This window comes from Protobothrops mucrosquamatus, unplaced genomic scaffold, assembly GCF_001527695.2.
Source record: "Protobothrops mucrosquamatus isolate PMUCROS unplaced genomic scaffold, P.Mucros_1.0 scaffold1471, whole genome shotgun sequence".
Taxonomy (NCBI): domain Eukaryota; kingdom Metazoa; phylum Chordata; class Lepidosauria; order Squamata; family Viperidae; genus Protobothrops; species Protobothrops mucrosquamatus.
In genome coordinates this window covers 136,337-150,315 of record NW_015387649.1, presented here as the reverse complement: position 1 = coordinate 150,315, position 13,979 = coordinate 136,337, and the positions used below count along the sequence as shown (strand labels likewise).

General features: G+C 42.4%; 1 protein-coding gene and 1 long non-coding RNA gene across 2 annotated transcripts; both read right to left on the bottom strand.

The window, feature by feature from the left end:
• Positions 1–481: 481 nt before the first annotated feature.
• Positions 482–12,573, bottom strand: GNL3L (G protein nucleolar 3 like; the record flags this gene model as incomplete). The annotated part of the gene is made up of 12 exons (XM_029285286.1): positions 12,549–12,573; positions 11,813–11,850; positions 10,359–10,463; positions 10,058–10,174; positions 8,219–8,302; positions 7,957–8,092; positions 7,135–7,238; positions 5,381–5,525; positions 3,704–3,791; positions 2,709–2,886; positions 1,071–1,213; positions 482–618 (listed from the first exon to the last, which is right to left on the bottom strand). Coding segments are annotated over exons 1-12 (1,300 nt in total), but the record flags the coding sequence as incomplete, so codon positions are not given.
• On the bottom strand, positions 10,459–13,746 carry LOC114922978. The gene is made up of 4 exons (XR_003810544.1): positions 13,626–13,746; positions 11,946–12,047; positions 11,813–11,850; positions 10,459–10,481 (listed from the first exon to the last, which is right to left on the bottom strand). It is a non-coding gene; the product is annotated as an uncharacterized LOC114922978 (long non-coding RNA).
• Positions 13,747–13,979: the final 233 nt, after the last annotated feature.

The window sequence follows — 13,979 nt, the reverse complement described above, 5'->3', positions numbered from 1 at the left end:
GAGATTCTATGTTCAGTTATACCTATTCTAACAAATCAAAGAAAAAGAAGAAGATAGAGGAAGGTTGGAGAGAACTGAGAAAGGCACAACAGCTTTTACAAAAGGGAAGGAGAAATGATGGGAAAGAAATAGCTGTTTGAAGAGGATCCCAGTAACCGATATATCAGAACACCTCACACACTGCAGCTTTTTATAATTATATTGCCACAGCATTATTACATAATTGGACAGGTACTCTGTTCTTGAAAGAATGCAGAGAATTATGCTGAATTGCAGAATAGACATATCTGAGACCGGCGGAGGCTACAGAATGTTCTCCATTTTTGTCAGCCTCTTGCAGAAGGGATGGCATGTATTGTGTTATAAAAACAGCTGTTGGGCTGAATATCAAACTCCTGTTGGTCAAAGGAAAGATTGGCAAAACAAACATCTATGGCGGCCAAATCTTGTGGAAAGCAGTCCCGTTTTCCCAACCACTTACTAGCCAAAGCCTTCTCATTCTCCTGCTCCAATGCCTCAAAATCAAAGGCTTTGCCCATCTCCGTCACAATCTCAGCACTGATGTGAGTAGGAAGTGTGTGTGTCTCAGGCGGATGTGTGAAATAGCTGATTTTTCCACTAGAAGAAACAAAAGTACAATAGTTATTCACCATATTTAGAGACCGCCCACCTCTCTCACAGAGTGCAGGTTTTATAGCGAGGATCGATAACTTTTCAGGCCACAAACCCGAGATAGACAGAGAGTGGCCCAAGTTGCATGACCCTGGGCAAGGTTTTGACTACTGCATAAATTAAATGTTGGGGCATCGTGGGGAAAGGATGGCCATGTTGTTGACCCAAGCTTTATAGGAAAAGCTTCCTACCGCCCACTCCCCCAAAATACCATATTGAACTATTCCTGTAATTCCTATCATTTTCTTCTTTCTCTGATTTCAATTCCCACTTGAATTAGAGCTGCCAGGTGAGTAAGACAAAGAGAAAGGAAGAAAGAGGCTTACATCAAAGACAGTTCCTGCAAAAAGCCCTAGAACTTTGTTCTTTTTTTTAAAAAGGTCCTATCTTCCACTCACCTAGTCCAGTCATTGAGCACGGCTTTGGCAGCCTTCTCATGGTCTGGTATTCCTCCTTTTTTCAGCTTGCCCTGCCGCTTGGCCAGATATGCCAGGAACTCCGTGGTGTTCTGAAAATCTGGCACGCTGAAATGCTGCATAATCTTTAGGAAGAGGAAATTTAAGGAGGAGAAAGAGATGAGAATTAGAAGTTTTCTTGATTAAAGTTTTCTTACCCAACCCACCAATTCTATTTACCTACATCTCAAGAGAGAGGTCAGGTTTTTAACAGCTGGACTTATTATTTAGTTATCAGGCAAAGATTGCACTGGGCAGGGCAACAATGTGATGATACCCTCTTCTTCCCTCTGCCCAGATATTGGAAAGAAATTGCATTTCAGAAGTGCTGTAAAATTTCAATGGGTGATTTTTGAAAACTGCCAAAACCAAATCAGCCCAAACGGAATTAGAGTTTAATTATTTGCAACTCATTTTTAAAACAGGGTGGTCAACTGAGGCTGCAGTTTACTTTGGAAGAAGTACCGTGAGTACAGTGAAGCTGACTCCTGAGTGCACAAGTAGAACTGAATAATATCCATTTCAAGTACACATTTCAGTGGGCGAAAACTTTCTGATACATTTAAAAACCTCCAAATTATGTATAAAGCTACATATGTATTGAAGAAACCTGAAGGCAGGACAAGAAGCAACAGATGGAAACTAACCAAAGTGAGAAGCAATCTAGAACTAAGGAGAAACTTCCTGACAGTTAGAACAATTAACCAGTGGAACAACCTGCCTCCAGAAGCTGTGAATGTTCCAACACTGGAAGTTTTTAAGAAGAGACTGGACAACCATTTGAAATGGTATAGGGTTTCCTGCCTGAGCAGGGGGTTGGACTAGATGACCTCCAAGGTACCTTCCAACTTGTTGTTATTATTATTGTTGTTAAGAAAAACTTAGCTCTTGTACATGCCACAAGAACAACATGTCCTACTATGTGAAAGGAGCATGCCTCTGCTAAATTGTTATCTGCCACATATCTTTTGTAAGCACTTGTATTAAAATGCCAATAACATGCACATTCCTTAAAAGGGTTGCCCAATTAAACATGTTGAATGATCCACTTAATGCCTTCTGCTAGTTTTTTTTTTTAAACTCCCAAATAATGGGCAGGATCAGATTTTGCAGCAAAAGCAACACCAATAGCAATTTAAAGCTATGTTGCTTCAGGTCTAACTGAACCATGGTTTAGTGAATTAACTCCTCTGCCTGAGATTGCCCAACATACCAAACCACAAACCAAACAACCATGTATTAGTGTAGAGTCTTGTGTGAATCTAGCCAAAGGGTGACAATTTAAAGAACCCAAATTAGGATCCTTGGCCAAAGTCCTTTTGAAGACATGTCATTTAGCAAGCAGATTTATCAAGCAGATTCATCCTTTTAAAATGTGATTTCAAGGGGAAAAGGAGCTTCATCCAAATTAGCACCATTAAAATTCTTTAGATTTATAGTTCTTTATCTCAGAACCAATATTTTTGCTATAACTTTTTTGTAGTCTCTGAAAAAAGCTTGGGATTCTCAAGCTCCACCTTCGTAATCTTCCAGTTATCTCACCTCCACATGCTCTGTTCATTCTTTCAAGATCACTCATACCTGCTGCTTGTTGCATCGTTTCAAGATGGCCTCCACTGGACTCACGGGATCTGCCAGTTGTTCTATTCTGATGCAGTTTCGCAGAATCATGGCAGCATCTGAAGTGGGAGAAGCCATGACAATCCCTGGACAATCTAAGAGTTTTATGTGCTTGTCCAGCTGCACTTCTTGCAGAGACCTAAGGGGGGGGAGGGGAGGGAGGGATAAATAAATGGGAGCAATCACTTCAAATGCCAGCCTTTCCACCTATAAAGTTAATTTTCTAAAACGTCGTTTTATATTCCTTTGTTGTCCAAAAACTAAAACAACCTGACCAGAAATTAAAATTTTAGACTTCTAGGAAGACAGATCATTTCTTTCTCACAACAGTTCTTATGTAATGCCCCTGCCTTCCTGGAATGTTTATCTTCAGTGTCTTTATCAAGTGGCTAAGCTCACATATGATATTTAGCCACTGCTAAATATCATTATTTCATTATCATGAGTTATGTATTCAACCACACTGCTGGTTCAATTCACAAGTTCTAAGACAAAAAGTATAATTTACAGCTGGTAAGGGTTAGGCTCATCCAAAATACTGATGAATAAACACAAATTAAGTCATCTTATGGATTAGAATAATACATAAAGTAGTGAGCAAAGTACTCTGTGTCTTGTACAGAAGAGAGTGCTTTTTATTTTACAGTCCCAAACCTCCTCTGGCCTACCAAGCCCCAAATTATATGCTAATACAACTAAATAATTCTAGGTACTATCACTCATGCCAAGTACATCCAGTTCCGCAGAATGTTATCAAAGGAAAAACTCTCTTTCCTATGACTGGGAGATAAATAATAAAGGAATCTGTGAATTTTGATATCTCCAAAGCAGGACCACAGGCCTCCCATAGCCTTCCTTGATTTAAAATGAAAAAAAGGGGGAACAACTCGGTTGACTACCCAGCACCTCAGATCTGATGCCTCACTTCTAATTAGCACCTCGGCTTGGGCACATACTTGGTGATGCCAGGAGTGGCACCAGTATTGCAAGCTCGGCTCCTCTTCAAGCTGTTGATCAAGCTGCTTTTGCCAACATTTGGGAAGCCTGGAGTCAGGGACATAGAGACAGGCAACCCATCAGCAAGCACATTTCCTTTCTGGCGATTGCTCCCACACAAGTCACTGCTACCTTCCACTAAGCTGTTTCTTTTGCATTCTACACAAGAAAAGACAGCATTACCAATAACTCCCACCATCTTTTTCCTCTGGACTAAAAAGTAGAAGAAAAGCTGTTAGGATTCACATCTATCATCACCAACTACCTAAAAGAAGCTTCCCCAAAACGGGCAATTCCAAGGCCTGTAAACTTCAAATCATCAATCTCTGTAGTTGGTGAAGCCTGGTGTAAAGGTTCCAAGGAAGCTGAGGACCCTGGGATCTTAAATCTTCCCTCACGAGCCTCTTTCTTTCCTCTCATGGTAAAAGAGCCCTGGTAGTACAGTGGTTAGAATGCAGTATTGCAGGCTTATTCACTGCTCACTCCAGGAGTTTGATTCTGAGCGGCTAAAGGTTGAGTCTGAGATCGGTAAAATGAGCACCCAGATTGTTGGGGGACTCTGTAAACCACTAAGAGAGGGCTATAGAGCACTATGAAGCGGTATATAAGTCTAAGTCAGTGGTTCTCAACCTGTGGGTCGGGGCCCCATTTGGGGTCGATCGACCATTTCATGGGGGTCGCCAAGCAAGGCTGTCCGCCATTTTTTTTCCCTTTTCCGGCGGGTGCCTTACCTCCCTTGGGCTGGGCCAGCTGGTGGTCGGCCTGCTCCGTCTCTGCCACTTGCCAGCTATGCCTCGGCCGGCGCAGGGGGCGGAACCACGCATGCGCGGCGCTCCCGGGCAGGGAAAGTCCTCGACTTACGACCGGTTGGGTAGTCCTCGACTTACGACCGGTTTAGTCCTCGACTNTCCGGCGGGTGCCTTACCTCCCTTGGGCTGGGCCAGCTGGTGGTCGGCCTGCTCCGTCTCTGCCACTTGCCAGCTATGCCTCGGCCGGCGCAGGGGGCGGAACCACGCATGCGCGGCGCTCCCGGGCAGGGAAAGTCCTCGACTTACGACCGGTTGGGTAGTCCTCGACTTACGACCGGTTTAGTCCTCGACTTACGACCGGTTTAGTCCTCGACTTACGACCGGTTTAGTCCTCGACTTACGACCGGTTGGGGTCGCAGCATTAAAAAGGTTGAGAACCACTCGGTCTAAGTGCTATTGCTAATACTATTTGTGGGCAACACCACTTCCCCAGCTAGAATTCTTCCCTGTTTGAATTACAGGCCCAGCTATCTCTTGGCTTCAACTCCCAGAATGACAGAAGGGCCACTGGGTTTCATCCAAGGCCAAAGGACCCTCCTACATTGGATAGATAGCTGCTAGGATTCTATCTAGCTACTGCAAAGTAAAAATGGAGAACATTTCCCAATTTACCCTATCAAGTCAGCTGGAGACAGACAAGGCAAGGACGACAGTAAGCTAACTTTCCCCCATTTGGCATACTTCAGGTATCCTGTGACTGCAACTCCCAGAATTCCCAGCATATGCAGGAATTCCAGGAGTTGCAGCTTCCTCATTTTGGAAGCTGTCACGCTGAAGAAAGCTGTTCTTTCACTTTGTCCACCCCTCAAATAGAGGCAGGCTACATACCCACAACTCCAACGGTGATTGTTGTTCTGACATCCTGATTCCGGCAATAGTTTGCAAGCACCTTCATGAGGCAATCTGCCCCAACACAGGCTGCACTGCCGAGCAAATCACTTGATGCTCGGGTTACTGGGACATGGCTCTGTTGCTAAAGGGGAGAAAGGAATTATTGCTTAATGCCCCCGGCTCTTACTTTTGATGTACCAATCATAAAATGTTCCCAAATATTATAAAATCTTTTTCAAACAGGGTGGATCTGATTTAAATCAAGTTGATTTAAACCACAATTTAAATCATGATTTAAATCACTACGGTAGTAAAAAGGCTTGATTTAAATCAACTCGATTTAAATCATAATTTTTAAAGAGCAACTGTCATCTCTGTCCCGCAGCGGCTCCTCCTCTGACCCGCTGTTGACTCACCGACAGTCCCACTCACTTTAATGGGACGGCTGGTGATGCGGCAGTGACACAACAAGGTGAGGGATGTGGCGGGCAGGTGAGTGGATGCCCGCTAACAGGCGCTGCCATGATGGATCTGAAATGACAGGTGCTCTTTAAATGTAAGGACTCATTCTTGCTGGTAGTTAAAATCTTTAATATTATTATTTGCAAACAAAATGAAGGTTTCCTATTTAGAATAATAAGCTGTCAGGTTAGTAAAACAGCGATATCAGAACCGATTTTAGGTTAACAGGTTAATCACACATAGTTGGAGAACTAGTCAAATTCTTTTATTTAATTAAAACACTTAGAGCCTGTTACAGATGCATTTCTCTTCAAACAATCATACAGTTTGTAGTGCACATAGATTTGCAAAACAATGGGATAAAGGAATATTCCTGAAATTTGTTTTATGATTTATCTCATGGTTACGGTGAAATTGTGTGAATGCATCAATGCAGTGCATGTTATCTCGGCTTGCAGAGCTTGGATTCATTGAATGAGTTTACCAAAAATGTAAATATTGCAGAATATACAGCCCCATGCTACATAACTAAGCTCCATTTCATGCTGAATAAACTAAATTATTAATGAATCTTAAATAGAAAAGTATATTTAGATAGATTTTTACTCCAAAAGCATTTTATTAAAATAACTTTGATAAAAAAAATCAGATTTAAATTTAAAAAATCCATTTAAAAAAAAAAAACCCGATTATCATCCACTTTGTTTTCAAACATCTTAATCAGTGTTTCCCATCTCCCAAAACCCACCAATCTCTTTCTGCCATCTAAATCTCACTGTATAAAGACCAGGTATTGGACTGCCATCATAGCCAAATCTACTCTGAATAAAAGGTGGGCCCCATAACGTCTTCTACAATAGCCAACTCCAAGGGAGGGGCCACAAACAGGTCACATTCAAAAGAAGGGCCAAACCAATATACCTTACACTCTATAAAAGGAAAATGAAATATAACATTAAAATACATTAATATTTGCTTAGTATAAATTTCATAAAACAAATACTTAACAGCTAGACTTTCACAAGACTTCTAAACCCCCAAAGATCTGGGCTAATGCAGAAATCACCAATGCAGAAATCTTGCTAGGTTTCGGCAGTTTTATGTGAGTTTCACATTCTTGCAGGAGGTCTTGCTACATGTCAGGAGTTTTTAATTTAATTTTGGAGATGCATGGGCACTGTCAAGGGGTGTAATAAGTAGCACATTGCCCATTTCCATCCCATTCTCAAAGTGACCTCCAATAAAAAATGTAAAATGTCATTAATTCATTGCAGCCATGCATCACTTACCAGGTTTTTGCTCTGTTGCTGAGTGGAGGATTTAAAGGCCACTGTAGGAAATTCATTTCTCAGATACTTCAGCCATTTTGCAACAATCTCTTTAGATACCAGATCTGGATCAGGAATAGATTGAGAAAATGAAGGTGTCCTTAAAAAAAAAATCACTTTGCTACCAGTTCACTGGGGCCACACCTGCTCTTTTGTATCCCAAAGGTACACAAGTTACCTTTCAAAATCTTGTGTGTTTGAAAATTGTAATCCTTTCATGCTCTGCAGATAGATCACCCAGAAGGCTAAGCAATAACATCCTCAATTCCCCAGACACAAACTGATTTCAAAATAATCATGACCATCTTCTACTTAAGAGTCAATACTATTAATGTGGACTAGAATATCCAAGTCACTTATCCAATAATCATGGAAAGACAATCGATATCTGGTCACTTATCTTAACTGTCATTGTGAATGAATGAACCATGAACAAAAAGCATAAAAGCAACAAAAAAAATCTTCTACAGTTAGTTGAGGCCAAATGCAGTATCTAGCAAACTTTTGAGTGATTTTCCCCCCACTCTACCCTCTACCACCCAAACCCTGAATTAAGTCATGATTGCAACGATTCCTGAATTGAAGCAAAGTAACTGCAAAATAAGCCAATGTAATTCAACACTTTATTTCAAGTATATTTCCCAGATGCCTTCGGTGCAGAATTTGAATCTGTAGAGAGAAACCCTTAATAAGAAAAGGTCTAANGAAAAGGTCTAATCTCGTATTCTTGAATCACATATGGCTTCACTTCCTTTCCACAAAGAACCTAGTCTTGCTACTTACCTATTTTATTCAACACCAAAACCAATCTCTTGTCGGTTCCAGCCTGCACCACTGCTTCTTCAACCTGGGGGCATCGGCAACCTTGAGGATCCCGAGCATCAAGGACTTCCAAGATCACATCGGCTGCTTCAATTACCTGGAGAGAGCAAAGAACTGGAGTATCCAACACTGATCCAACCCAACCCAACCCAACAGAAGCCTCACCATGCACAGCTCTATTTTTCTTGGTGCTAAAAGTATCGTCACATTCATCTTCACTGACCTTCCTGAACTCTTTGTAATACGCCTTGCAAGAGCTGTCTTTTTCCAGTAGGGCATGTTTGGCCAATTGCTTCAGATCCATCTCCTGTGGGAAGAAGAAGATTATTCACATGGCCAAAGGGATGGAATTAAAGTTCCACAAGACAGATGGCACAGAAAAGGTTCTCATAGTTAGAAAATAGGTAAAAGGTAAAGATTTCCCCTGTCCAGTTGTGTCTGATTCTAGAGGGTGGTGCTCATCTCTGTTTCCTAGCCGAAGGAGCCAGCATGGTCCAAAGATGCTTCCATGGTCATGTGACCTGGCGTGTCTATGTGCTAAGGCGCATGGAAAGCTGTTACCTTCCCACTGAAGTGGTACCCATTTATCTACTCGCATTTGCGTGCTTTCCAACTGCTGGAAAATAGAATAGGTACGGTATCCTTAATTTCATAATGTGAGATAGTACATCCTAGCTGCATTTCTACTTATACTGCTGCCTAGAAAATAGCTATTATTTGATTGCTGCTGTACGAGAAATTCATTTCCTATTTGGGGAGGCATTTCTACTCAAGTTGTACATAGACGGAATAGAATCTTCCATAAGGGCCTTTTAAAATGCAATACTCTGTTCTCCAAGAACACCATTTTAAAGTTATTTAGAAAACAGAACTATTTATTTAATCATCCCCCATAAAATATATCTGTTCTTTGCACACTGTGAATTTTGAAATCTCTCCTTGAAATATCATGCTTTCCTATCTACTGCTTTCTTGATATGCTTTTTTTTTTTAATTGATCTGGAACTCCAGGCTGTTCTCTTAGACAAAGTTTACAGACAAGCAAGCCATTCATCATTATTTCTTTCTTATTAAATTCTTTGAAAAACATAGATGAGTAAGTACAAAAGGAAACATGAAAAAAAAACCCCAACCAGCAATTTTAAAATGTCATGATATTCTAAAATATCACTAGTTTTGAATTGTTAAGCATATTATATGCATTGTATGAGTAAGAATCATTACTAAATTAACTCATTGCCATTTTTAAACCAATTCCACCTCTGGCTTAAAGTGGGGTGAAGACGTGCTCTAACTTAAAATTAGAAATCTGATGACACTTTTTCAGACTAACTACTTTGATTAAAAGACATGTCTAGTCACTCTATGCATCTGATGAAGTTCACAAAAGCTTATGCCTTTTAATCAAAGTTGTCAATCGGAAAAGATGTTGTCAGAGTAATTTTTTTGTCACCTTAGACCAATACAGTTCTCCTCCTATGATGTCTGTTGTAACTTAGCAACAGCCAACTCATAGCCCTTCGGCACCTTGAAAAATTTTCTTTTTGGAGTAGGGGTGGGATAGCCAGACAAGAGATGGAAATTTCCACTCAGTAACTGATTTGCTTTATGCCTTTTTGTAGAAATAATTGGTATTGGGCTTTTTGTAAAAACGAATGAGAAGAAAGTTGCAACACAATTCATTCACTTAAGGCTATAATCCCATTGATATGTGCCAAGAACTGAATCCTATCGAGCGTGTCTGGATGTGTCACCAAATAGACCTGCAGTAGTCCGCTTTGTGAGAAATCCTGTGTAAATAATAAAAAAATCAATCCAGAACTAAAACTGGGGTCCTCATAGTTATTTTCATGTACTTCTTTCCTACTTAAATAAGCATTTGTCTAACCAGCTACAGAAATGTACAGAATATCTCTACCAATATATTTGAGCTGCTTAAAAGAACAGCCAGAAGAAGGGGACAATCAAAACTTCTATCAAAGATGCATAGACAAACCAGACTTCCTGCAACTGGATTGGGTATATGTGCCATGAGGGAAGATTACCAGCTTAGATTCGCTACCTTCTGCTCAAAGAGCTGCTGTCTGTGCAAGGCATCCTTCTGCAACCCTTCCAGGCTCCGAAAGCGGCTGATTTCCTTTTGTCGTGCCGTTTGTTGCCGCTCCTGCATTTCTTTCACCTGGTTAGATGGACACAATCTTCAGCTAAGGGGGTGCTAGCAACCCTGGTGCACCGGTCTCATAGCTCCAGTAATGGGTATCACTCCTATGCCATCCCAAACTCCATAGCCCTGAGCAGGGAAATTAATTCAGGTACCTAAAAATCCCACCTTTGCCTCTGTTCTCCCACGTGGTTAACCTTACCCTTTTCTGCCTTAGGGCCAGTTCCTTTTTGACATGTTCTTTGAAGCGTGACAGTTGAGGTACTCCTGAATCTTTTTTCCTGTGTGGTTTTGTATCCTTTTTTTTCTATGAGAGGAAAAAAGACTGCACTGGATTCGATTGCAGACATAAAGCTACATATATTCATCACCTCTGAGAACAACAATACTAGATCCTTGCCTTTCCCGCTGATCATCTTTTGACCCTTTTCCCTTTGCTAAAGAATAACTTATCTCAGGGGTGTTATTTCCTTATCTCAGGGGTGTCAAACTCAATTTCATTGAGGGCCGCATCAGCACTGCGGTTGCCCTTGGGGGGGGTGTGGCCAGGGTGGATGCGGCCTACTGGGTGGGCGTGGAGTGGGTGTGGCTTACTGGGTGGGCGTGGTCAGCTCTACATCATTCGCATCAAGGGTGCCTGTGGGGGCCTGGGTAGGAGTGGGACAGATCTGAGGGTCTCTGGCAGAAGGGGGTGGGACCAGGGCAAGTGCCAAGGCATGGTCCACTGGAGGAGCCTCACCGTTCCTCTCAGGCCATGTGGGGGGGGCTGCCCGGAGCCCTGGGCAGCAGAGGTCAAATGCCCAGCCTGGCCCTCAAGCACCCATGGTACCAAGCCCAGCCACAATTCCCCAAGGAAGCGCCCAGCTGCAATTACCTCCTCCTCAAGGCTGCTGCTGCTGTGCTTGCTCTCCTTAGCCAGGTTGCTCATGATGGGTACGAGGGCAAAGTCAGAGGGAGGCCCATTCCCTCTCCATGGGAGAAGAACAGGCTTTGTATCCAAAGCTTCCTTAGCAATAGGATGGGAGACCCGAGGATAGGCCAGGAGGAGGGGGCAAGGGGATGGTGAAAGGGCAGCAGGACCAGACTAAGGCAGGACTTCCCTCAGACCCTCCCTCTCCCCCTTTCCTTCCTTCCTTCCTTCCTTCCTTCCTTCCTTCCTTCCTTCCTTCCTTCCTTCCTTCCTTCCTTCCTTAAGTACAGAGTGGTGGGAAAATATTTGAGATGACGGAGGGAGAAAAACAGGCAAGAAACGCAGCCAGGGCCAAGACCAAGGCAGCGGGGGCCGTTCCCTCACTGTTTCCAGGATGGCTTTGCGGCCCACATGAAACCACTTCGCGGGCCGCATCTGGCCCCCGGGCCCTGTGTTTGACAAGTCTGCCTTATTTGAAAGCTACTTACAGCAGAATTGATACTCTAATAGGAAAAACACGAATTATGGGTGGAAGGTAACATATCATTGGCAGCTTGCATGATACTTGGGTTACATTTTGATTCATCACCCAAACCCTGTGTCTTACGTTTAAAACAATTCTGCTTCACTAATGTAACCAGCAACCATTCCACTATCAAATTCAAAGGCGCTTGCCTTGCTCTCCCATCAATTCCCACTGTCACCTCTACCACAAAAACTCATTTTTTTTCAAGATTCTGTCTTACCTTGCTATGTTTGGATTTCTTGCTGGATTTTTTCTGTTCTGCAAAAGAGAAAAAAGGGGGAATCAGAGATAAGCAAACAGGATTACTCATTTAGAATTCCAATTAGACTGGAATAATTGAAGCAGATATTTACTATGCCGGGTCATGATGTTAAATGTAGGAAGAGGATTAGGAATCTCTTTTTCTTTCCAACATTAGTTTTTGAATCACCTTTTTGTTTCCTGATTAACAAGACCTGGGAAAAAAAAAAGGGAAAAGTTAGTCTCATCAACTAGTTTTCTCATCAAATTAATAGAGTAGATTGCTCCTAACAATATCCTAAATTATAACAACTGAAAGCTGCCCAGAATCACTGTCAGTTGGGCAGCATATCAATGTAATAAATATTTAATTTTGGCATAATGCATTACATGAATCCAGCCACTATGCTACATAAATCATTGTTTAATGTGATGTGTAAAGTTACAAGCCTAAATTATCTTTTCACACCTCATGTTTTCAAGTGGTCATAATCCTTCAGTATTGCCTCTGCCACATGAAGTAATGAGAAGGAAATGGGTGGAATATACTGGCACATGTAACCTCCAGAAAAAACCATAGACATCCTATGATCTTTGAGGGACATATGGTAGAAATTGAGAAGACTCTACAGGCAGTCCTCAACTTATAGCCATTTGTTTAATAACTGTTCAAAGTTACATCACTGAAAAAAGTGACATACAGCTGTTTTTCTTACTTATGACCACGTGCAAAAATCCCATGGTTATATGATCAACATTCGGATGCTTGGCAACTGGCATGTATTTCTAACATTTGCAGTGTCCCAGGGCCACGTGATCACCTTTTGCAATCTTCTGACAAGCAGTCAGTGGGGAAGCCAGATTCATTTAACAACCGCCTTACTAACAACTGCTGTGATTCACTTAACAACTGTAGCAAGAAAGGTCGTGACATGGGGCAAATCTCACTTAAATATTTTCTTGCTTAGCGATGGAAAGTTTGGGCTCAATTGTCATAAGTCGAGGACTACCTGTAGCAGCACCATGACGGAAGTGTTAAGATTTGGATGGAGGATTTAGATTTACCGATTCAAATTCCCACTTGGTCAGGAAGCTCATCAGCTGTTAAGGCTACAATCACAACCCGCAATTTACCTTACAGAAGGTTATTCTAGATCAGTGTTTCTCAACCTTGACAATTTTAAGGCATGTGGACTTCAACTCCCAGAATTCCACAGCCAGCAATGGCTGTGGAATTCTGGGAGTTGAAGTCCACATGCCTTAAAATTGTCAAGGTTGAGAAACACTGTGATAGAAGTGAAGTGAAAGGAAACCTATCTATTTGTTGCCTTAAGGTCTCAGAGAAAAAAACAAGATATTAATGCGAGAATAAAGAGCACGTATAGAGTGCCACAAATCTTATTTTCAAAGAGCCTGATCATGATCAATGATAGTAAATCCTTCCCCCCCCTTCCTTCTGGCATCTTACACCCAACTTATAAAAAGCAGGAGAATCAAATGGTAGTTCTTCCTGAGATTGTCCCGTTTTCTCCAGCTAATATTCACGTGTTGGAATATCAGTCCCGACAACTAACGTCTACAAAGATCCCGTTTATTCCCCCCCCCCCCAATTGCATGGCACAGGTACCTGTTCTCCTCCTCTAGGTAAAGCTTCAGGGCTGAATTTTTCATAGTAAACTTGCCTTGACTTGCCTCCCCACTTATGATTATCACACTTTCGATACAATTCTGGGCCAGGCTTCACGACGCCCCCCCCCTCCTTTCTCCTCTCCCCCACGCCCAGAGTCTCTTACTTGCTCAGGGTGTCTCCCCTCCGGGGAGTCCCAACGGCAACAGCTTTCACCGAAAAAAATAAGACCTCCGCAAAAGTCGTGAAGCTTCGCCAAACGTGACACATGGCTTCCCGCGCATGCCCAAAGGGGCTTGGAGCTGACGCGCGTGCGTCTTGCCGGAACTTAGGGACCGCCCACTGCCTTTCCCCTCCTCCCTCTGTGCTGAGTTTGCATAAAGGTGGGTTTGGTTTTTCGTAGGGCTCGGAACAAAGCAGACGAGCGAGGAGAGGGATTTTGAGGAGAGGGATTTCTCTCTCTCTCTCTCTCTCTCTCTCTCTCTCTCTCTCTCTCTCTCTCTCTATCTATCTCTTTTTA